General features: G+C 39.5%; 1 protein-coding gene across 7 annotated transcripts in view; it reads left to right on the top strand.

The window, feature by feature from the left end:
* The window catches only part of cald1a (caldesmon 1a), a 74,374-nt gene that overhangs the window by 32,083 nt on the left and 16,864 nt on the right, over positions 1–25,427 (top strand). For 5 of the 7 annotated variants that reach the window (XR_009389670.1, XM_059325637.1, XM_059325640.1 and 2 more), the window contains exons 3-9: positions 10,880–11,017; positions 15,114–15,555; positions 15,647–15,679; positions 15,772–15,855; positions 18,287–18,405; positions 20,281–20,548; positions 23,634–23,771. Coding sequence is in view for 6 of the 7 variants with exons in the window: in XM_059325637.1 (XP_059181620.1) it covers positions 10,880–11,017; positions 15,114–15,555; positions 15,647–15,679; positions 15,772–15,855; positions 18,287–18,405; positions 20,281–20,548; positions 23,634–23,771 (1,222 nt within the window). In the remaining variant the exon portion in view is untranslated. The remainder of the gene's footprint in view (positions 1–10,879; positions 11,018–15,113; positions 15,556–15,646; positions 15,680–15,771; positions 15,856–18,286; positions 18,406–20,280; positions 20,549–23,633; positions 23,772–25,427) is intronic. The other 2 variants (XM_059325641.1, XM_059325642.1) reach the window with 2 other exon arrangements.

Here is a 25,427-nt window from a genome sequence, read left to right on the forward strand (position 1 = left end):
GCCAGCTTTAATGGCTTAGACCCTCGTCTACGTCTTAAAAACATTGCTCAGCAAATATCGGCTACCCCCGACAGGAGGCGAGAAGAAAAAAAAAAGGTTGATAAGAAATCTGATAAGCAATGAGATGACCTTTAAGTGGGAATGTTCAATCACACCCTCCCTCCCTCTTTCCAATTTTCTCTGCCAGATACCTCGGCCTTTTGAACTGCTTTTGATTCAATGGAAGAAATTGATTAAGCTAAAGTTCATTTCAACGAATTGATTGAGCGGTAACACGCCAACCGCTGTAATCAAAACTAGTAAAAAGGAAAAAGGGTTTTATTGTGAGTACTTGATACATTGTGTGCCAAGGAGGCATTTTATAGAGAGACAAAAGTCTCGCCATGTGTGCTGCAGTCCTTCCAATTAAGGATGAGGTTGATGTGAATGCAGATACTGGCCAAGGTCACTCGGCCGTTTGATGTATCTGTGAGTTCTGTTAGAACCAGATACTCCATCACTGATGAAAAACAAGCTGACCACTGCTGAATGCGTTGATGTTTTCTTTCTGATGATTTTTCTATGAATAAGTGATGAACAAGGCCTCTGCTCAAGGTAAAATATCATTTTTTATAGAAGGAAAAGTCTGCAAAACAGAACACAGCATCCACAATGGTGAAGGAGATATACTATGTAATAAAATTCAGGGTTAAGTCATTCATCCAGACATTGAAAATAAAGTGTCTGCCGGCTTGTGTGTTGTGTAGAGACGGTGCCAAATGTATTTCCATAGCAGTATTCCAAGGGGACCAACAGGGGTCTTTTTTTATTCTTCTTCTTATTTATTTTCGTAGTGAATAAATCCCTGAGTGATAAATCTACATGGCTGATATCATCATTCAATAGATATATCAGATGATAAGTAGCAAGAAATGTAAAAACAGTGTCACCAGTGTATATTACATATCTCTGTGAATAATTTAAAGATGCATTCAAATTGGTCACTTGGGGGGCAGTGAAACAAGCTTCTAAAACACAACATGGATAAAATATTATCACTGTATAAGGTCGACATGGCACTGGTTAATCGTTTACACGGAGAACATTTTTGACTGGTTGCTCTGCTAATGGCTTTGCTAACACAGCCTCAGGTAAAAAAATAAAAACTCTGCGAAAAGGAAAACTTTGCAGATTTCCAACCAACACTGTTACTGCACCATTGGACTGACTGGGTGCTGTTAATCTGCCCGTGCTGAGGTGACACATTAGTTGTGTTTCCATCAACTAATTGAAGCGTGATGGGAACACCAAATTTCTGTAAAACTGTGCATAAAAGTTTTTACCCTCCCTTGAGGTGGTTTTTGTCTTTTTTTAAAAATGGTTAATGGGCTAAACAGGAGATGGAAAGATGCTACTTCTTACTTCTACAGTTTCCTGACGGATTAGCCTACAGCAATACACTGCCATCTTCTGACAAAAGTACATTTGTGCAGCTTTGTTAATTCGCTCTAAACCAGTTGATGGAAACGTTCCTAATTCGCATTTTCTTTAATGTGACATTTCAAAATTTTGCTTCAAAATTGTCTTCGACTTTAATGGAAACACGGATCTTGTCCAAAAAGGGAACAAAGTCAAATGTCAATTTTAGGATTCTACCCTTCGAGCCTGAGCTGAACTAAGCTACACACTTAGGTATCAATTAATGGTTTTTGGGCTATTTAAAGGAAAATATAGTCTCCACCAACTGCCCAAGCAAATATCTGTCTTCTGATGCTACTCTATGATCTCCAGCTACTTGCTAACTTTGTTTGTCATTTAGTGCTGGGTAGATCGTGTAGAACAGGAATAAGGTTTATGAGTGGTGTTAGGGGTCCAGCAAAACAAAACAATCTGCTAAAAGATGCTAAACACTGCATTGAACTGAAGGAAAGGTCCGTTTGCATCACATTGTCACTTTACATATATTATTTTGATGCGAAAATACTGCTAAGGGAAGCTTTAATGACTTTAAAATGCCAAAATTAAGGAGCTATAGAAACACAAATGCACAAATAAAAATGCCATTAGGACTTTATCTACAGTCTTTGTAACTTCAGAATCATTATTGCTATTGTTTTAGACAGATCCTGTACTTTTTGGTTCTGTGTAACAGTAATGCAACGTTCTCCCTCTTGGCCTCCTTTAGTTTTTACTTCTTTTAGACTTTTATGCCTCATTTCCCCAGATGCACTCTAAATAGCTGATTGAAGTGAAGGTTAATGCTGTTGTTATATTTCATGGCTTAAAACCTCCATAAACCCCCCACTGCTAGAATTATTTACGCAGTTTTGGAGTGTTTATGTTATATGCAGAAGATGGAATTTGGCAGAAAATGTAGACTAAGAAGAGCCTACAGAGAGAAGAGATGAGGACTGACTGACTGGAAGAGAAATGGACCGAGAGTGAAAAGGAGTCAGAGTTGTAAGCGCCTTCGACATTTACATTTTCAGCTCTGCGGGAGTTTGTTCATGACTGTTTATTTGGTCCGAGCAGCAATAATTTCAGCTGGCAGGCGACACGCCGGTCCTGTTATTGATAAAAGATTACATCTCTACACTGTTTCCATTTCTGCCAATATATTGAAACAATCAATATTTACATGCCCCTCTTGGTTGAACTAGTCAAAACCACATGTTGTCTCATTGGCCGGCTTCCATTCAACCATCACTGAGCATGCTGGGAGAAGACGGAGAGACGCGGGGAGAGTGTGGGGCCATATAATAACGGCTGTAGGAATGCCAAATTCCTGGCTATTATAAGTGTTTACTGGCCAGGTCTCCATGAGCCGTTTCCTACATGCTGGGACAGTGAGATTGTCTGTGTGTGAGTGTGTGTGTGTGTGCATGTGGCCCATAGTCTGGGTAAGTGTATGCATGTGCAAAGGTTGAGTGCATGCAGTCAGTTACCCATGCTTTTGCGTGTGTGTTGGTGTGTTTGGATCAGAATCAGGTGATGAAGGTTTGACAAGCTCCATTCACTTCTCTCAACTACAGCTTTGTGTGTGTGTGTGTGTGTGTGTGTGTGTGTGTGTGTGTGTGTGTGTGTGTGTGTGTGTGTGTGTGTGTGGAGGGAAAACAGCCAAGCCTTCCCTGTTCTGTCTTACATCAGCCTCAGTTATAGTTGTAAGAAAATGATTGTTGACATAGAGGTGCGCAATGGGCTTCAATTCACTTCTAGTTCAATTCAGTAAAGCCACACACACACATACAGTCACACACACACACACACACACACACACACACGGTTTTCTGCTCTGCCGAGGTTTCTCACACTCTCTCGTGCTCTTCAGCTCCCCTGCTCATCAGCGCTATAGTACGTTTCTGTTCAATGAAACACACAGGAATGTCTCAACTGCTTCTTTTTTTCCCAAAGAGAGCACATGCATGTGGAATTTTCCCAGTTAATCAGTGACCAAAGGGCATCTGCTTCAGCTACAAATAATCTCCTTTTGTAACAGTAATAGTATGCATATCTTACAAAAAACAACTAGTTTTAACTTCCTGCTAAATGCAGCTGGAGAAGTTCATTGTCCTTAACAGAGTATTTACACATTGGACATAGATAGATATCCTGCATGACTGTAGTGCTGAGTCATCGCCGCTGTATGTTGGACAGTTAAAGGAACAGTTTAACAGTTTGCTAAATAGATTGAAGCAACTCTAGTCACTACACTAGGCCAAGAAAAATAGTCCTGAACATAACCCCCAGTAAAACAACATTTTTATACTTTTTTTGTGGTTTAAATATAGCTTGGGCGTTATTTATTCTTGCACCTATTTTTTTTTAACCAGAAAAACAACCGTACACTTTCTGAATTTGAAATTTCTAAACCAAGCTTTTTTGAATTGTTAACTTATCTATAAAGAGTTAACGTTAAGAAGCAAATAAGTTGTGCTAACCTAATGATGTTATGCTAATGTCGTTAGCAAACTAACGGTAAAATTAGCTTTTAGCAGCTAGCTAACAAGCTCAACATATTTCCTGGGGAAAGGGTGCTGCTATACTAATGTTTGCTAACATTACTAAATCATAATATGGTGATTTTCAGTTATTTTGGACAGAATATACTTTTACATGTATCAACAGAGTATAATAAGACCATTTTAAGCATTTTGGAGCATTTGAAAATTTGACCATTTTTGACAAAAAACAACATACTATCGTATGACTTTTTTTTTCAAATTTTGGCGTTTCGGGTCGTTTGAAAATTTGACACATTTTGACAAAAATCGACAACAAATCGAGCAAATATGGTGTTTCTTGTTAACAATACGAACAAATACAAGAATGTTACACAAACAACGACAGTAAAAAAAATATATAGTTTGCAAATTTATAAGGTTAGTTCAAGTTATTTTCTCCCTACCATTTACGTTGAAATATCAAGGTTGTGTTGTTGACCAGAGGTCATTTGACTTATTCAGACTAAAGAACACATGGCGTGCTTTTTTTATCCTAATGATCGTCGCTGCCCTGCCGTGTCCACAATTTCTCCAAGCTTGTGGATCAATGAAGGAGGTGGGCCTGAGCATGGAGCTCTGCATCTGGACTTCAATAGAAAGACATTGACAGTATTGAAAATCATATCGTCAGGACTTCTAAATACCCAGGGTATTTATATATGGTGATTTTGATTGGCTGTAGCTTCATGTTTAATGCACAGACAGAGTGGTATCATTCTTCTCATGTAACTCTCTACAAGAAGGCGAATAAGCATCTTTCCTTTAATGATTGATGTAACTTTGCTAAATATACAATGTTGTTTTTGCCAGACGTTGCATTCTGTCTTTGATGTCCTTTTTGAGAAGTGTCTATTTTTGCAATTTTCCTCTGTCTCCTCCTCGTCTTCCTCCCTCTTTCTTGTCATACTCCATCTCCTCCTCTCATTCCCTATGCGTCCCCTCTATCCTCTTCTTCTCCCCTGGGTGTCACTGTCTTTCTTCTCCTTCTCCTGCTTCCTTCCTCTCATCCTCCCTCCACCTCATCCCTCATCTCTTTCCCCATCTTCTTCCACTTTCATTTTCAACCCTTCGCCCTCCTCTTTCCTCTCACTCTCTCTCTTCCCCTTCTCATTTAAACCTGCTCCTTCTCTTCTTACTTTCACATCTCCCTTCTTCTCATCTTCCCCTTCCTTTTCTCTTTTGATCATCCATTTAAATTTTCAAATCCACGTCCTTCTCCTCTTCCCGTCCTCACGCCATTTTTTATCCTCCATCTCCTCCTCTTTCTCTCTTTCCACCATGCTCCTCTTTCTCCTCTTCATTCTTTACATCTGTGCTGTCCCCCTCTCCCTGAGAGACCAGGAAGGACCGAGGAAATAACACCCATCCTCCGTGAATGAGCCATGCCAAAGAATCCCCGCCCTGGGTGAATGGACCGTTCCAAACATGACCTGGTCGTGCATCGTAAACCTGTTGGTTCTGTCAGGAAGAGAGACAGATACAGATAAAATCATAGAGATAGCATGTCAACGTCTAACTCACCACCTCTGTTTGGAAAAGAGCTCAGCTATTGTTGCCGATTTCTTTCAAACCTAATCTCACTCTTTTACTCCCCACAAAAAGTGTTAGATTTATGTCTTACATGCATGCTATACTGCCTCATTTATCTGTGAGTAAGAATAAATGCAGTCTAGGGGAATTCTAACATTGTGTATTCTTGGAGCCGGCCCAGCAGAGCACAGGGTGGGGAAGAGAGACAGACGGGGTACGCTGTGGTTCTTTGGGCCGGCAGTAGGAAGGGAAATAGTCCAGAGAGGCCAGCGTGGGAATGGGTCAGCATTTCTGACAGCATAAGCAGAGCCCCCACCCTCTTTCTTTCCCTCTCCCTCTCCATCCCTTCCTTCTCTCCCCTCCCCTCTGCAGCTTTTCTTTTTCGATCTTCCTCTGTACTTTTCTCCCTCCCTTCGCTCTGTCCCGCTCCTCTCGAGGAGGGGTGAAGAAGTCTTTTCTCATGGGCTTCTCCCAAATTGTTTTCTCTGACATTTCTGAGATATTTCGCTGTAAAGAAAATATTTGGACATATTTCTCCCTAATAGGCTCGCTGATGGCGATGTTTTGTGTGCCTGTGCTGTCCACGCAGACAGTTACTTTGTGAGTGTAAAATCCTGCTTAAATCAGCTTTACTGTACTATGCAGTAAAAGAAAAAACTCTAGAGAATTAGGAATGTACACACATGTTTAACAAGACTTTTAATTTCCTTTTCAGCTGTAACATAGCTGCCACATGAGGTGCATATTGGTTGTCAGTCAGTTGTGTGCAGTTCCTTACATATTGCACCTGGCCACCCAAGAAAAGGGCATCTGTTGCACACTACATTCTGACAGACACACATACCTGAAGTTCATAACTGTGGCTGCACATCATTCTGTGCAGGAGAACATGTCGTCTATGATAAAATCTGCAGATTACTCCTTTTTCCATTATCGTGCACGCCCTTTCCTTTCCCGTCTTTCATTTCCCACTTCTCCTCTTTATCCTCGCTCTCTATTTCACTTACTCTTTCTTTTTCAATGTTTTTTTTCCTTTCCGCTTCCACCTCTCCCCATATTTCTGTGTCAATATGCTGATGGAGTTTGGGGCCTAGGTAAGGAAAGGGATATTAAATCAGGGCTTTGGATGTGTACGCGTCTCTAGCCAAGGCTGTGATTGACAGGAATGCTAATTCAGCTTTTAGGAGTTTGTTCTTCTCTCCTACTGAGGAATCTTTAACCCTGAGATTGTCATCGTCACTGCTACCAAGGACTCTTTTGTTCCATTTTTAGCTGTTGTCTTTTTCTCTTTCTCATGACATTTGGTGCTGTTTTTGGGATGCAGCAGTCTCTTGGGAGTTAAGGCAGTTGTTTCACAACTTTTTTTCTTCTTTTCACAGAAACATCATATCACTCTGGCTTTTTTAATAAGAGTTAATGTACCTTCTGCTGCAGGGAACCCAGTTGAAGTTGAAGGAATATGAATTCAATTTTAAAAGAAAGATTTGTTGGATTTAAAAAAGTATTTATAGTGGGACTATTTAACTTTTGAATTCTTAAGCAATAAAACACTCGGTACTCACAGGGTGCTGCAGCTATTTTTTGGTCTGGTATGACAGTCTGTGTATCTTTTGTTCATTGGAATTTCCGTTCACAATAGGATATTTAAAAAACAAAAAATGAGTGGTTATTTGATTTTCACTGAAATTAAGATACAAGGCTTTTTTCTTCATCCGCCTCAGAAAGAGATAGACGGATAGATTAAGATGTATTTGATTTTTGTTTTCTAGTTATAATAACAAAAATTTTATTCGAAAAAATGCCTGTTATTTCATATTCTTTTGGTAAACTGGACCGTAAAATATGCATATTTGTTTTCTCATTGTCTGAGTGAAAAAGCATGTCACTCAAAAGTTTGCTTGATTATCTACGTCGTATAATGAAAACTGAAAAAGGTAGTCCAGAATCGAAACAGGAATCTGTGTATCATTCGTTCTTTCAATTTTCAATTGGCAATCAAAATCAAATCATGAAAAATTGACTGGTTATTTTGTTATTTGTTGTCTATTATAAAACAAAATAACAAAAAAAATGCTTGCTTTTCATATTTCAATCTTATGCTCAGATCAAAAATACAAAATGGAAAAACGGGCACCAAGAATTAATTCGATTTTAATATTTAATTGGTCGGGTTTACGTGACCTGGAAGTTTGACTGCGGTCAAGTGAGCCGTCAATTTTTGATTGTTTGTTTGATTTTTGGTTGCCAATTGAAAATGGAAAGAACAAATGATACACGGATTCACAGGGACCGCTCCCCTTCAAAGAAAGAGTCGTAGAGTTGTACTGGCTGCTTGGCGATGTTTTGTTTTAAATTTTTGTTACTATAACTAGAAAACAAAAATAAAATTATGTTTTCAATAAAGTCCATCCCCTTCTGACAGTAATGAAGAAAAAGCATTGTATTTAAATTTTAATGTTTGTATTTTAAAACAAAAATCAAATAACTACTCGTTTGTTTGTTTTTATTTTCTTTTGTAAAAACCGAAAATCCAATGACCAAAAGATACACAGACTGTATGACCGCTAGCTCATTATGGCTAATGTTAGCAAACCTAAACACACATCCCAGTTTGGGAGAAGCAGGCAGGAGTAGTGGAAGCTAAGCAATGTATGGCTGTTAACAGGGGCAGCAGCAACATATATTGTACCCATTCAAAAATATATATCATGGTAAGTGTATATTTACAATATTTTCAGTGCTTTACATTGCCATCAGATAGCCCTGTTTAAGTTGAAAGTGTTATATATGCTTAGTAAAAACCACCAGGCTCCATTGACAAAAACAGTAACTGTACCTCGCAGTCACAGGAGTTGCTGGTCTACTGCTGCCTCAGTCGGTTAATTGTCTGTGTGACTTTGGTTTTTTAAAGGGTTTGTTCAGATTCATCAAAGTCACATAATAACACAAGCAAACTAACCGATTGAGGCAGCAACTCCCATGTTCTGTGAGGTAAAATCACTGTTTTTGTCAATGGAGTCTGGTGGCTTTGATGAAAGAAGAAGAAGAAGATTACTTTATTAATCCCACAATGGGGAAATTCAACCTCTGCATTTAACCCATCCTTTTTTACACACAAGTGAAGACACCATGCAAGGAGCAGTGGGCAGCACATTACTGCGCCCGGGGAGCTATGCAGGGGGGTTAGGTGCTCAAGGGCACTTCAGTCCTAAACCTGTCAGTACCGGGATTCGAACCGGCGACTCTCCAGTTACAAGCCCGATTCCTAACCTCTAGGCCAAGGACTGAGGAAAGCATGAAATGGATTCAGTTCTTCCAGTGTAATATTAATGTGTAAATTAATATTGTGTGTCAATGTGTGTCATTGAAAATATTCTAAAATGTTGCTCACCTCAATTGATAATGATTTTTTAGGTGGCTGTCCTCAGCAGCAGCTCCTGTGTCAGTACTCCTGCCTGCCTTTCCAAACTGGGGCGTGCCAATCTCCAATGTAGATAATAAACTGACTATGGATACGTACCTCATACAACACCAATTAAAAAAAATCTGAAATATAAATTTGAGGTAGATATTATTACAGAGTCAGTTTGCTGACTTTCTGACTCTGCCTGTGCTTTGCCATGCTATAGTTTAGCATTTGCTATTATATTGTAACTGCAGTGGCTTGTGTGGCTAGCTTTGAAGATGAAAAGATCCTAACGAATCTGGATTCGACCAGTTTTCTTCCCTTAAAGATGCTGAATTATCAGAACTAAGCACACACACATGCACATGTGTAAATCATTGCCTGACGTCACTGATGTCACCGTCCCGTAGGTCCAGTTTGGGCGTTAACAGATTCATCTGCTCTGTTATGACAACATTCCTCATCCGAGAGAAAGAAACGGGAGGCGTGAGGAACAGCGGAGGGGAAGGAAAGGAAAGAAGGAAACTGTTGTTCACAAGCTGTAAAACCTCACATAAACCCAAGCAGCTTTAGCTCGGCTCACCACACATGTTGCAATTAACATGCAATAGTACGCTTCAGTGGCTGACCTCAAAGGCAGCGCTGTGATGTCAGGTAGCTAGGCATGTCGTTAGCAGTGGGAGTGTAAAGGTCAGTCGGGGCAACACACATCAAGCATGGAGCTGAGTTCATAGATGTCACGTGGCCAGAAACACAGCAGTTAATGAACTTTTCAGTACTTTGGAATAAAAGGAGCGTTCCTTCGTAGTATTGCACTGTTACAGTAGATATACTCAGCTAATGATGCTTTAATGTGCAATAAAATATCAAATATGTTTGACTTTTTGGGTGTAGCCTCTTTCCCTAAACCTGTCGACTTCTACTTCAGCCAGATATTCTGAATTCCCACAGTGACTTTGGAGCAGCTCCAGAGAAAGGCCTCAGCTTGTTGCTTTCAATCAAATTGAAGCACATAAATATACAGTAGCTCACCAGCCAAGAAGACTGTGAACAATGGAGTTGTGTTGATGATTGTACGCGGCCGCACCCTTTACCTAAACCACTGCATTTAATGAAGACATGCATAATCCACTGCATGTCTGCTTCGGATTTTGCTCCATTAAGGATGGGTGGTTTGTTTTTACAGTGGATTTATCCTCTTAATGGCAGGCTAGGACTAGAAAGGAGCCAAAAAATGATTTTTACCTTTGATATTTTAGACATGAACCTTGCTTCATTTACTGTATGCTCGACCAGTTATGCATAGTAAAAGGGGAACTGTGTTTTCACACTCCTAAGGGGTTAACTATTGTTCTAATTATGTACATGCACACTGTGTATGCACTCTGCAAAACCCAGGGGTTTTGTTTAGTATTTCATGAAAACAAGAGGCAGATTTTTAACCTCAGTTTGTTAAGCAAAGAAAAATGTGATTTTTAGATTTAATATGGTCTTAAATTCCTTGTAGAAGTATAAACTTTTAAGGCTAGTTGTTGTTTTGCAGTGCATAAAAACACTCATACCCACAATCACCTCCTCGTTCCAACACTGACCAGACTCGTACGAGCCGTGCGCCCAGAAGCACTGTTTCTCCGGCTCTCTCTCTTATCCTCAGCCAAGCCAAGTCTCCAGACTGAGTTTTTATCAGCTCGTGAAAACTGCAGCCACGATAAGAAGTATTAGTTGTTGCACAGCTGACAGGTCAGCTTGATAGGAGAGAAAGAGGAAAAAAAAGCTCTGGACAAATCCGCCAGCTTTGGTCACCGTGATGATTACAGTCCAATTTTAAAGAATCGTTTTCTTTGAAGCCTTTAACTGAAGCTAAATTGAGGAAGAGGTAGAAAGAGGTGAAGGGTCGAAAGTTGAGGCTGAAATTGTGTCCTCATGCTTTTTTTCTCTCTCTCTCTCTCTTTGTCTCCTTCAGGTTGGCGAGGAACGATGATGATGAGGAGGAGGCGGCCCGCGAGAGGAGGCGCAGGGCACGCCAGGAGAGGATGAAGAGCAGGGATGGCGAGGAGAGCAGCGGGCAACCGGAGAGCGTTGTCACGACCAACAGCCACAGGTGACACACACAGTTTGATACCACATATACAGGTCTGTCTGTGATAAAATATAAAGTCAGCAGCCGACTGCTTAGCTCCAAAGCTGGAGAGCTGAAAGAGCAACAAGAAAGAGGGAGAGGAGAGTCACTGGCTCCTTTTCTGTGTGAAAAATGTCAAGGCAGCTCACAAGAATGTCACCAAAAATTCTTTCACAACCTCTGCTGTAAAAGGAATTCAGTATATTGTAGGGTTGGAGATTATATGAAGACTTCTGGGAAGTGGAACTCTTCTTTTGTAAAACAATTGACCAGTCTGCTACCAAGCTGTTGCTATATATGTCAACCTTTTAGTTTTTTCTTTTACAGTAATGGTTTACAATGGTTATGGTGCTCGATTTCCCACTCAAAATCATTGTTAACAGAGGCATTGATTAAAGACATACTACTTAGTATTATTAGGAAAAATGACACATTTGCAATCCTGAAATTTTCTACAGGTATATTTAGGGGAAATGTGTCACTGGACAACGTTTACATTTTGGATCACATAAAAAAATCACACTTAAACGTCTGAATGTGTTTTCTTTGAATAATTGCCAAAAATACAGTTTTTATATAATTTTCAAAGAAATAGACCGTACAACAGACATTATCATCAAAATCTGACCTTTATGGCAGTCCTTGAATGGATCATAGATTAAGAAAGTTTCCATTCGAAAAAGTAACCAAATTTAAGCCTAAAATTGTGACATTTCTGTCTCTTTTTTTTTTTTTAAATGCACTGAAAAGGCTTAAAGTTCAGAGGGTTAATCACTAGTAAACAGGTTAGGATTTTAGAAAAATTAGGAAAAATGCTAAATATTTATACACATATATTACAATATTACACTGCATGTGTATGAATATATTTGATTTTCAACTCGTTTTGAGTTCATAGATACCAAATACTTGATTTTGCTCCATATAGTGTCTGAGATACAGCCAATTTCCTACCATTCTATATTTAGTCTTTTGCACACATGGGACTACGATTTTTTCTATTGGAAAAGCAGTAATCCTGTGTGCCAAAATACTAGATATAGTATTATAAGAAAAACTGAATATTCTGAAAAATGGTTTTACTAATTTGTGGCTCATCAACAGACAAAAAAAAACAGTTGCAGACAAAACAGAATTATTCCATTCCTTACACTTTTCCTGTTGTGTTTTGGGTTTTAGAAGAAAAAAAAAAGACACCACCTCCAAAATCTTTCGATGTCACTCTCTCTAAAGCTCCATGTACACCACTTCAAATATGTGGAGAAAATCCACAGGCTGACAGGCCTGCTGTGACTAGTTATGGCAGTGAATAGCTGATATATTGTAGCATTGTCAGGTGTTGTATGATGGAATTCTGTGAAGTGGCTTTTTCAAACCATTATTCCTTTTTTGCATCCTTTAATACATTTAAGTCAACCAGTGCAAGTACGCTTTGCACTCAGTCTCAGCTGTCAACATGACGACCAACTCATGATCTCATACCTATCCATCAGAAAGATTGCCATCGGAACAAAAGGGCTAAATATTCGTTTCCATGCCGTTTTTGAGGCGATGAGATCAATCGTCTTGGCTACAGTAGAAGTGGTGGGTTGCTCTGACATCTCGCAGCACAGATGCTGCTTTGTGGCCATGAATGTTTCTCCTCTATGAGCTCAGAGATACATCCTGGGCCAGTCAAACAACAAGGGGATTGTGCAGGAGGATGCTGAGGCAGGACCCAGTGTTGACGAGCCATTGTCGATTGTGTGGATGCAAGGATAATGTTTGCCAGACTTTTAGGTCAGAATATTGTGAGTCATGCTATTTGGAGGGAGGTGGATGGATGTACAGTTGGTGGATTGAAAGACATTATAAATGTTTACACTGCAAAAAAAGGAAAGTTGGTCAGACTCAATATTTCAAGGCAACAAACTTCGAAAATTTTAAGTTGGACAATTAAACTAAATATTTTAAGTATTTAAGTTTTGTTTTTGAGTTTGCTCAACTCTGAATTCAGATTTTTGTCAACTCAACTGTAAGTCGTACTAACTTATAATTTTATTTATCATTGTAATAACTTTTAATCCTTACTTCTGCTAACATCTGCAATGTGCTGAATTGGCACAATTGTAACGCTGCTATGAGATGTCAGCTAATGTTGCAACCACAATTTTGAGTTAGCATTGATACGCTAACGGCTACTCTTGTAGCTGTAACAAGCAGCGCCGCTAGCATCAGTTAGCCGCTAGCATCAGTTAGCCGCTAGCATCAGTTAGCCGCTAGCTTTCGCTAATGACCGAATTTCACCGCTTTCCCGCATTTCACAACAAAGACATAAGAGTTAGCAGAACTATTGTCCCTTGTTGTGAACCCCAACTTAAAGATAGAAGTAACAACTCACAAACTTATTTTTGAGCAGACAACTGGCTTCCTTTGTTGTGCTAACTTACATTATTGCCCTAAATGTCAATAATTTATACTTCCAAGTTTTATCAACTTAAATCACTGTTTTAGGGAAAAAAATACAAGTTGGCTTTTTTACAGTGTAGTCATTCAGTCTGTCCACCACTTTTGTCCAGACTTCAATATAACAACAACTTTTAGATTGGATTGATGAACATTTCCATGTTCCCCAGAGGATGAATCATTTGGACTGAGTAATTCCCTGACTTTCCCTCTAGTATATACAAAAGTCAAGGATAAAAATCTAAGTCCAGACTTGGAATCCAAGAAAAATTCACTGATTTTCTGTTTATTTTAAGCCTGACCAATAGTTTATTTATAAGAATATCTGTGGTGAAGACCCGTCAGTGCAGCCAATTGTCAGCATTCTCCATATATTGGCTAAAGAGCTGACTGAAGTGGCAGTTACTTTCTTTAAACTTTGATTTTCCTTTCACAGAGTTTCATTTGTTTATTTTGTTTTATGTTTTGCGACCAAGAGAAGAATTGCTTGAGCATTCATGCTTTTTTAGCATCTTTTTTGTCTCAGAGGCCATTATAGGTCGGAGTCATGCTGTTAATCATGTCCCAAAAAGTATCTTTCGTGTGATTTACATTGTGTACCAGATCTTGCTCCATAAAGCTGCAACAAACGCGTCTGAAAAGTGAAGCCAATGCGGAAATGCCTTAAACCTGCATTCTTTCTAGTGGCCAGCAGGGGGCAACTTCATTGGTTGCAAAAAAAGAATCAGAGTCTACAGAAGTCTATTAGAAAATGAAAATGATTATTTATTATCTCAGTAAACATTTCCCTAATGAGTTTATGGTCTCAAATAATATTTTCAAGTTTTTTTCAATACAGTATTATGTTCATTTTGTAAATGATAGTACAATTTAGAGTAAAAAGGAAGATAAAGCAGGGTATGATTTAGATAAAGCTACCTAATGACTGACACTCACTACTATGGTGCAGTCCGGTTTGGGTGTGGTTTATGTTTTCGTCTTAGAACTTGGACCCTTTCACAGTGTTTTCATTTCATCAAAGCTTTGATCACCCTTAATTGAATATATGTCACGAAGGATTTTTCGCATTCTGTTTTAGACAATTTTTTTCGAATCAGGGTCTAATTAATGATGCGCCTTGCTAACAAAGCTAGCTAACTCGCATTATTTGCTAACTTAATGTCCTCTCATCTGGATGGTCATGTCTAGCTCCAAAAAACAAGACAGCGACAGGTCAAAATGTCAGACTCCAAGCTTCGAAATGATGTTTGGTCCCCAAACCAGTGGGTGACATCACGCTGGCTGTATCTTTTTTACAGTCTGTAGCCCTAAGTGCTACTCTATTACTATTACACTGTTGTTTTGCTGTTCTGTTTTGTTCTTGTCAAAGCGCCAATCTTATTCAGTATCACATGAACATTAGTTACTCACATCCAAACCTGAATACTGCTTAAAATACCATCACAACAAGTATCTTGCCACTAAACATCCATTAGAGGTTATCATCCTTGCTCAAGGGCATCTCAGTGGTAGTTGAAGATAATACTATGCATTCAGCTAAACAGCTAACATTTAGTGCTCTGACCTCAGGGCTTCTTCCTCATTAACCAAAGACCACACAGTGAGATGTTTTGTCTCCTCTCTCTCCTCCCAGTGTGACAGAGACAGTGTCTGTGAGCAGCTCTTACGGAGGAGGCGGCGGCGGGGACGAGGAGGAGCAGGCCCTGCTGGATCGCATGGCCAAACGCGAGGAGAGACGGCAGAGACGCATGAAGGAGGCGCTAGAAAGACAGAAGGAGGTGGACGGCACCGCAACGGAGGTCAACGACAGCGTCACCACGGAGAAAAACAACGCAGAAGAGGAGAGGCCCTCCTCCTGGCGTAGGGGTCGCTCCCGTGACAACGAGTACGAAGAGGAGAAGACGGAGACGTACAGCTCAAGGAGAGAGGAGAAGGCACGAGAGGAGCCGAGGGAGGAAGAAGAGGCTGCTCCTGAGGAGGAAGAGGAGGCAGATGAGGGAGTAGAAGAAGAGGAGGAGGAGGAGAAAGTGGAGGTGGTGGAGGACAAACCGAGGAGGTCTTACTTGAGAGAACAGGTGAGTTATTCTTTATTCTGTCCATTTATTTGAGCTATTATTTGTTTTTGGTAGCTGACAGTCCCTGCAAATGTGATGCTTGTTTCTGTAGGAATCAACTGAAGAACCTAATATGCAAAACAAGGTATGGTGATGGATTTATTGACTTCTTAATGCACATCCTTGAGTCGATCACTGACCTTTCCTTCAAAGAACTGCTATAAACCTTTTTCATAGGAAGTCAGTGAGGTTTCAAACCAGGCCAAGTCAACAAATTCAGAGGCTGATGAGGGTGCAGTAGCATCAGAGGAGGCTGAGGAGGTACCTGAGGATGATTGTGTAGATTATTCAACAGAGAATGAGTCTATGATTCTCATAAATGACACTGAAGAGGACAGAGAGGTATCTGAGATACTTCACTCAAAGGATAATGAGGTATCACTCCTGTGGTAAGATTTTCAGTAGAGGTGTGATGCACAGCACACAAAATCTCTCTGGGTAACTTCAGCGTCTCGATGCATCTTTCGGGTGAACTTTCCAGATAAAACCACAAAAAAATGCTCTTAATAAGGCTATCTTGTTGACTTTGTGATTTATGTCGGAGCCAGACGCTGAAATTACCCAGACACCGTGTCGTCACAGTGTGGCTTGCACCGTTTGCAAATTGGCGGTAACTGAGCCTACGTTTTCGTGGTCACAGTGTGTTTTTTTTTTTGCATGTCTTCCACCTCAGCTGTGAGAGCAGCAACACTAATAACACTGACTCCACTCCAAAAGCTCACTGCAGCAGAGGAACATAATGTAATTTCAAATAATAAGTGTGATTATTGCAAGGGGACATTATAAGGAGATCATTAAGCCATCAAATGTAACTTCTAGTCAAATGTTTCAGACCGAGGCCCATACCTAGACTTTTTTCATTTTAGATTCCCTAAAATTAAAAACCATATGTTATGAAAACGTCCAAGTGAAATGAGAATTGAGCAATAAATTCTGGGTTTTTCGTTTGCAGCATTTAAGTAGGTATTTAAAGTCTAAGTAAGCCAATGAGCTGCTTTAAAGCATTGATAAAGGCCTTCAGTTTATCATGCCATGCCTCCCAAACTGTTCTCTGGAGGACGATCCAAACACCCTCTTGAAGGTAGCATTTTATTTTGCAGTCAGTCCAGGTGTGTCTGACCTCTTTTGATGAAAACTCCTCTCAAGACGCCTTTGATAGTGTAAACACCGGTGCTCAGAGACATTCATGCTTCTTGGCATTCCTGTTGCGATACATTTCTTGTGACATTTTTTATTCCCCCAAGTTGGGGGAACAGTGTGTCTGTTTTCTTAGTATATAATATATACAGATTACAGTTAGTACATATTAATGCGCAGGCTGGCATGTCGAGTGCTTTATTAAAGACAGGTGTGCTGAAAAGGCCCCCAGCCTGTAATATGTTAAAGGTTTGTAAAAAGAAGTGAGGGATGGGAATAATTAATCGATGATCAATTAATGGTCATTCAAAGTTTGGTCGATCACGTGGAATTTTTAATCGATCTGTGTATTTTTTAATTTTAATTTTATCTCCAACTGGTATCAGTACTCACTGAACTAAAACACGCCAGCTGTACGTCAATCAGCCAATGAGCTGAGAATTAAGTTGGATAAAGTTACAGTTTGCAAACTGACAGTTGTACTAACAATTATAAAACACAAAGAAATACAAGAGCAAAACTAGCTTACTGTATAAAACCTTGCTAGCATGAATAACTTTATCCAAAACACAAATCACATTTAAATGTGAAGATAACTGTGAAAACTAACCTTATGTCTCTTTGGGGGGCTAAATATAAATATAAAACATTAAATTCATTGAAGTTATCTTGACAGTTTAATCTCACTTGAGTTAGTTTTACGATCTTCCTTTCAAAATAAAAGCGTCCATTATCAAAACGGGCTTTTGCATAGTACTGTATATATCTCTTTTTGTATGCATGTTTTGATACATATTGGATTATGTGTAAAAACATAAAAACATAGTGATTAATCGATAATTGACCGTTAACGTTATTGATGCTTGAGTTGGCATGTTTCTTCCAAAAACCCATCCCTAGTAGAAACACAGAGATAATATGCTAAATATATGTCAAAAACTGATCAATCAAAGCAGACTGGGATTTGTCAAAAGGGTTTAAAGAGACAGGCACTAAAACGGAGCATTTCAGACAGCGTGTGGATACAGATATATTCTGACTGATAGCATGAGAAAAATAATCTGTTTTTTTTAACATTAAAGCATGTAAATATGTTCTAGTTGAAACCCAAAATACAAGGAGCTGAAAACGAGCATAATCAGTCCCCTTTAAGTAGTACATATGTCAAAGACTGTGCTAGATTGGATCAACAGTAAAACAAATGTACCTTCTGTGCAACAGGTTAATTATATATTGCGCTTTAAAAGCTTGACTGGCAGTGTACATATTGGACTTGGACACATAATGATTATAATTTATAAAACCTGAATGATGTTTTTGATGATGGTCAGATAGTCACTCCCCTGGTGATCACATGGTACATAATCCTGTCTCAGCAGTAATTCTGGAGTGGATGCTGTGTTATGTGATGTTCTGTGTCATTTTGTCGTGGGTGTGCTCTCGTTCTCTTTCTCATTCGACATCCTGTGATGTCACATGACAGACTCCTCCCCTTCAGCCTACCCACGAATCGCATCATCGTCTCACCGCCCCCCTTGTGGTTGTTTCTGTGCAGGTGAATGAGAGAGGCCGGGCCAAGGAGGAGAGAGAGGAGCAGAGGAAGCAGAACGGAGGGCTGCACGAGGACGAGGAGGCGGCTCCCCAACAGCACAGGAAACCTGAGAGGACCCTCAGGTACACAGACACAACAACACACACATCAGGTGACCTCCTGGTTTCCACTGAGGCCAGATTGGGGATTGCCAGGTCTGATGAATTATTCAAGACTTTCAGCAAAGTTCATGTCCCAATTTGTTGCTGATTTAAGGATGCGTGCCTGAGAAATAAAAAATAATTACCTAAATGTGTTCATTAAGTCTAAAAATATATAATATAAAAAATATAATATTATTAATAAACTAATTCCACATATGTTCTCCTATTTACTGAGGATGCACCAATTGGGATGTTTTAAGCTCAGATACATTCATGGAGAAAATAATTTTTCACCCTTGTTTTCTTCAATTTCTTGTTCATTTTAATGTCTGGTACAACTAAAGGTACATTTGTTTGGACAAATATAATGATAACAACAACAACAGCTGATAAGAGTTTAATTTAAGAGCTGATATCTAGACATTTCCCATGGATTTCTCTATAATAACCAAAATCATGATCAATAAAACCATGAAAAATGTCTAGATATCAGCTCTTAAATTAAACTTATATGAGCGATTTTTGTTGTTATCATTATATGTGTTTTACCAGGCATTAAAATGAACAAGAAATTGAAGAAAACACGGGTGGTCTTATTATTTTTCCACCTGGCTGAAAAGTTACATTTTGCATTATGCTTTAAATAATAATAAAATGAGTCCTATTATACTTTTCCTTAATTTCTGCAGTAAAAATATTGTTTTAATATTGAATATTGAATATTAATATTAAACGTTACCAAGGTGGTAAAATAATGCGGGAAAGATATATGAGACAGACATCACAACAGAGGGTGAATAGAGGCACAGCGGCCATTGCAGAATTAAGGTTTTGAAAATTACAGCATGTTAACATGTACTAGAAGAAACTCTAATTATAATGATGAACTTTAACATAATATGTCCAGTTTGGGTAGATTGTTCCAAAAAGTAGCATGATACTTTTATTTTGAAGCTTATCTGACATACAGAAATTCCAATTCCCCCAATGTGCCAATACTGGCAGTAAAACAGTATAATGAAGAAATAGTATTAAAGATTTTTGAAGATGATATTGTGCAATAATAACAATATGCTGATATGTCAGCGCCTGTCGACACTTGTGGAAAATTGCTGCTGTAACTTAATATTCTTTACACAAAGGTCAGCTGATAAGATCACACTGCACAACAACCAAAGCTCACTGTTGCCCTCCAAAATAAGACACCTAGAAGAGTGTGGGAAAATACATATTCCTATGAAAAAAAAAAAAAATTCACAGCATGGAATCAAAACTAAATGTAGCATGCATTTATATACTACTGCGGTCTGATATTGCATATGCTGAACAGGGTCAGTTTAATCAGACAGGAGCTTATTGATGTTGCAGTCTGACATTTATTGTTTGCTGCTCATGCTGCTATAAAAGCATGAACATATTGCCTAAGGCATCAGCATGCAACATAACTGAAAAGCATGTCTGAATCAGATTTTCAAGCAAACAAGCTGATTGTGTTCAGCAGTCAGCCGTAGCGGAGCAGGAGTGTGTTGTAGACATGGGTCACCTGCAGCGGGAAACACTGGCTGAAACTTAACACGTGCTGTAACATTATCTTTGCAGAGGTGATTGTTGGAGTTTGTATGTGTGCACATTTGTTTTTGTCCGACTGTGTTTGCTTGGTCGTGAAATCCTTCAAATGTATGTTTAAATATTCATTTTGTATCAAATGTCAAGTGTTAACCTGAATGTCAACCAGCTTGACCTACTTCCTCAGTTTTTGTTTCTGTTGTGACCTGTGTGTGTGTGTGTGTGTGTGTGTGTGTGTGTGTGTGTGTGTTTGTGCTGCTCTGATGCATGTTTGTGTGTCTATCCCAGTCGCGGGAGTGTGCGTTCCCCCGAGGTGTCCGCGGGTGACGACCAGGACGACGCTGCCCGCCTGGAGGCAGAGCTCAAGCTGGAGGAGCTGAAGCGTCGCCGCGACGACGCGGAGAGCGAGGAGTTCGAGAGGATGAGGCAGAAGCAGCAGGAGGCCGAAGTGGAGCTGGAGGAGCTGAAGAGGAAGAGGGAGGAGAGGAGGAAGGTGCTGGAGGAGGAGGAGAGGCAGAAGAAGCAGGAGGAGGCGGAGAGAAAAGCCAGAGAGGAGGTAGGGAAAGAGAGAGGGAATGTCTTTTCTTTTCTTTCAGTCACTTTATGGCTGCTGTTTGATCACTTCAGCTCTGACCATGTTTCTATTCTCCCTTTTTGTCCAATTTCTTCTTGATGATTTGTTAAAGTTGAACTGAAATTTTAATTACTTTCTGTCATTCTGATACTGCTAATAGTTTCATTTTTTTCAAAAGAGAATATAAATGTTGCCTGACATATTTGTAGAAACAGTGTCTTCAGTTTTGCATGACGGCTGTTGACTGGCATCTGAAAGCTGACATTGCTTTGAGATGTGCTGTAAATTTAAACCTTTTTTAACAAGCACATACAGCGCTGGTTGTTTCCCATTAGTGCTCTAAGACATCTGTTTAACACTTCATTGACTGTCAAGTTTGTATTTCACTCGGAAATGTGGAAGCTAACAAGCTAAGCTAAGTAGCTTCCACTAGTTAGTAGAGATGCATCAATTTAATTTTCTTGGCTGATTGCAATTTAAGATTTGTTAAAAGTCCGACCTACCAGTTCTGATTTTGTCTGATTCAGATTTTCTACGATAGCTATAACTGACAGCGTACACAAACATTTTTGTAACTTTGATTTAACGGTAAATTTAATAGTATATTTAAAATAAAACATAACCGTTAGATTTTCCATGTTACAGGACCTTCTCTCGCTCAAAGAAATCTCAAATTCAAAAAAAGCGAACAGAGCTTTTTTGTGCAAATAAAATCCACCTTAAAAAACAAGTTGCAATGTCCCACATCATCAAACTTGTTTTACACTAACCAAAAAATCAGGTGAAACAGATCTATATAAAAATACACCTGATGTAATTTAACAGAAAATATTATTCTGTACTGTGTATGTAGGTGTATTATAAAGTCAACAATTTATTATGGATCTAAAACCACATTTATCTATTTATTTATACAAAACGTATTATGTATCAGTATCCATTTCCAAGAATGTAAAGGTCTGTGTAATATATTAACTCCCACTCCTGCTGCAGCAGCGTCCTCCTGCCTGACCTTCACCTAGTGACTGGCTCAACAGGAGATCAGAGGAAGAGACCTGAGGCCTGTTGACAGAAGGGCCAGTCACTGTGATTACACACTGCATGAATTACAATATCATATTGCGAAATACTGAAAAATATATAGAAAAAATCAATCATAAATCTAAATTGTAATGTAGTGTGGGCAGTCCGTGGCCTAGAGGTTAGAAATCAGGCTTGAGGATCGCCGGGTCAAATCCCAGGAGTGACAGGTCAAGGACTGAAGCGCCCTTGAGCAAGGCACCTAACCCCCACACAGCTCCCCGGGCACAGCAATATGCAGCCCACTGCTCCTTGCATGGTGTGTTCACTTGTGTGTAAAAAAGGATGGGTTAAATGCAGAGGTTGAATTTCCCTTTTTTTTTAATAAAGGTAATTAAATCTGCAAAATCTCAATTTTTGCCAAATACAAAAAAAAATTACTCTTGACTCAAATAATAAAAAATACCATCTAGGGGGTCCGGGGGCATATAGGAATGTTGCCAATATAATTTTTTTTTTACGGTAAAATATACCGGTATAATCGTGAACGATACCATATGGCACACCCCTATTTGAATATAAAGTATTTGTTGCTTTTTCCCTCATGGTCTGAATAAGTTGCTAAATTTGTTGCTCTTTTAGAAATAAAGTCGCTAAGAAGGTCTGAAAAGTTGTGACCATGTAAAGTTAAACCAGCACAGCATCTGCTCTACCAGAGACTGATCAGCAGGTCAGCAGGTACAGACAATCAAGCTGAAAATCAGCCACTCAGCAGCCTATCAACTGGTGCATCTCTATTCTTAAAATTGTATTTTAATTTCAGTTTGATTTCAAGCTTATTCGTCTCATTTATACCTCTAATTTCTTTCAGTTCTGTCTTTAATTATTAACAACCAACGTCCTGTTTCCTTGTTTTTCACACCACTGCTTTCATGTTGACTTAGCCTTTCCACCTGTGCGAGCTGAAACCCATGCATCACATTCATACCAGCACCGCGCTGACGTTATCTCGCCATACTTCACTGTTATCACCACTCCAGCTATTTGGGTCCCCAGCTCATAACTCATGCAAGTCATTTGTTCTTCCTCCTCTTATGAGGACCTCATGCTTTTGTATCTCAGATGTGATAACCCCCTTCTTCCTATGTGTCCACATCTGTATTCAAACACGCCATGTCGTCCATTTTCCCTTTCATCTGCCCGCTCCGAGGCCTTGCATTCTCACTATTTCACTGACTGGTCTTCTTTGTTGATCTTGGCTCCAAATGTGGCGGCCCGTCTCTCGCTATCTGCCCCCGTTCTTCTCCTCTTGTGTGATGTTAATGAGGCCTTTTGGTTTGTAATTAAAAGATGGCCCAGAGATACAGAGAGACTAATTAACCAAGACAAGGCTGCTGGAGAGGGCTGATATACTGCCAAGCCCCAGCCCTCTTCCGAATACAGTACAAATGGTTCACACATTAATTGTTTTTTGTTTTTTTAACTGTTGATAGTCTGCATGTTTCAAGCTTTCCAAAACGGCCTTTTTTTCCCCCGAGGCAGACGATCACTGTAAATAAGAATTTGCTCTGAGTAATTGAATTTGTTCCTGACCTGCTTCATTAGATAAAGTAAGTAAATCAATTGGAACGTGGCACATATCTATTGTCTGGGTCGGCTGCATTCCTGATGGTTGGTTGTCTATCATGTTAATGGCATACGCTTCTCAATATAATAAACCACCTGTAGTCAGCTCTTTAAAGATTTTGCATCTGCAGCTCCACACACTCCGGGGCTGTTAGTTCGTTCCCAGGGAAAATCCACTTATGCACAGGAAGCGTACGTTTGGTTTCCAGCAGCAACAGTGGTTTGTTTAGAGTAAATACAAGAGAAATGTTAGCATGAGCAGCAATATCCTGCATGGCCGGGCTGTCAAAGAACAGATCGCCACCTACATATGCTCCGATTGAATTAACAGAAAATTCCCTGGCAGCTTAATGACTTTCTAATGCTGCACTCAAATGTGCATCTGCTGAACTGTACTCTGAACATGTCTGTCTATTCTCAGGAGGAGAAGAGGAAGATGAAGGAGGAGATTGAAAGGAGGAGAGCAGAGGCAGCTGAGAAGAGACAGAAGGTGGAGGATACTATGGACGGGGAGGACAGACCCTTCAAGTGTGTCAGCCCTCGAGGCTCCTCTCTGAAGGTCAGTCCGCCATATTTAACCTCCCAGCTCTGCCAAGCGTCCAACAGGACACTGTCAGAGCAGTTTTTACTTGCCAAGTGACCGCCAATCCTTGTGTCTCATAGTTGTACAGTTATATATACTGATTATATGTATGTCCTCACAGGGCACATATGCAGTTTATAATGATAGCAGTGGTACATTTACAACTTAAAAACAGCAGGTCCTTGATTTCAGACAATTGGTTCTTGATTGAAATCATGCTCTAAGACATGAGGCTAAAAATACATGTTCCAGGCAATAGGCATACATTTACATCCTTACCCCCTGATGTTGCATGCAGATGGCAATAAACAACATTGTTTTTGTAATGCATTTCAGAGCTAAGTAGTCCTGGTATTACAAGTTTGCTAAGGAAAAAGATCAGATGTTATTCATTTAATGTATCCCTGTTTGGCACCAAAAAAATTCTCAAATCAAATAAAGATCAGGACAGAGCTGCTAGCGTTACCTCATGTACTGAATGTAATCATGTTGAAGACCAGCTTCCATACAGTTGGGAAATAATTGCTAAAAATAAAATATTTGTAAGAAACAATAATCTGGTATTTTACATAATCTGTAGCCCCACAAGCTAATGTAGCTAGCTGATGAAATGCTTCTTGGCCAAGTGGTATCCTCCAGGACTGCAAAGTGAAATAAATGCGCTAGTGCCATCAAACTGCATTCTTTCAAATGGCCTGCAGGGGGCGACTCCACTGGTAAAAGATAGCCGGCGTACCAGGGCCAAAATGGGAAAAAAAAAAAAAAAATACCCAGGGAAGGGGGGTAATATTTCAAGAAAAAACTCACAAATTTATGAGATTAAAAGTGGCAAATCTACGAGAAAAAAGTAGCAGACTTATGAGAAATAAGTCGGAAAAACATCACCACATTTCATTCATTTCTACCCGTGGGATGTCTCCCGCTTTTCCATACAAAGCACTATTTTCCTCACACTTTTTCTCATAAAACTGCTACTTTGTTCTCGCAAATTTGCCAGTTTTAATCTCGTAATTTGCAATTTTTTTACTCCCCTCCCCCGGTCCGTATTATTTTATTTTTTTCATACTTGACCCTAATGCACCGTTGTAAAAAGTTTCATTGTTAAAAAGTAATTTTAATTTGATTTATTATCTCAGTCAATATTTTCCTAATGAGTTTATGGTCATAATCACTGGTTTCAAGTTTACTTCAAAACAACATGATTTGGTAAATTATGGTCCCCTTTAGAGTAAATTGTTGGATATAATTGGGGTTTGATTGAGAAGTGGCTACCACAGTGCCATTTGAATATTGATCTTGCTACAGCCTCACGCACAGCTCTAATATGAAATGTACAGCTTGACAGGCTTGCCATGCCTAATTACTGTTGCTAAGCTATGATTAGCTTGAGTGAGAGCTTTACAAGTGGTCAGTAATCAGCCAGTTCTTCATAAACACGGATATTTCATTGCAATACTTTAAACAACTGTAACTATAAATCACTTTGCCTGTGTTGTATGTTTCTGTCTGTATTCCAGTACAGTTGTCAGCATAACGGTTCTATAAAACCTGCAAATCCCACTCATCCGGCAGTGTAGCAAAGCTCCAGCTAAACATTCAAAATATTTGGAGAGATTAAGTGCCAGATGACCC

This window comes from Centropristis striata, chromosome 22, assembly GCF_030273125.1.
Source record: "Centropristis striata isolate RG_2023a ecotype Rhode Island chromosome 22, C.striata_1.0, whole genome shotgun sequence".
NCBI classification, from domain to species: domain Eukaryota; kingdom Metazoa; phylum Chordata; class Actinopteri; order Perciformes; family Serranidae; genus Centropristis; species Centropristis striata.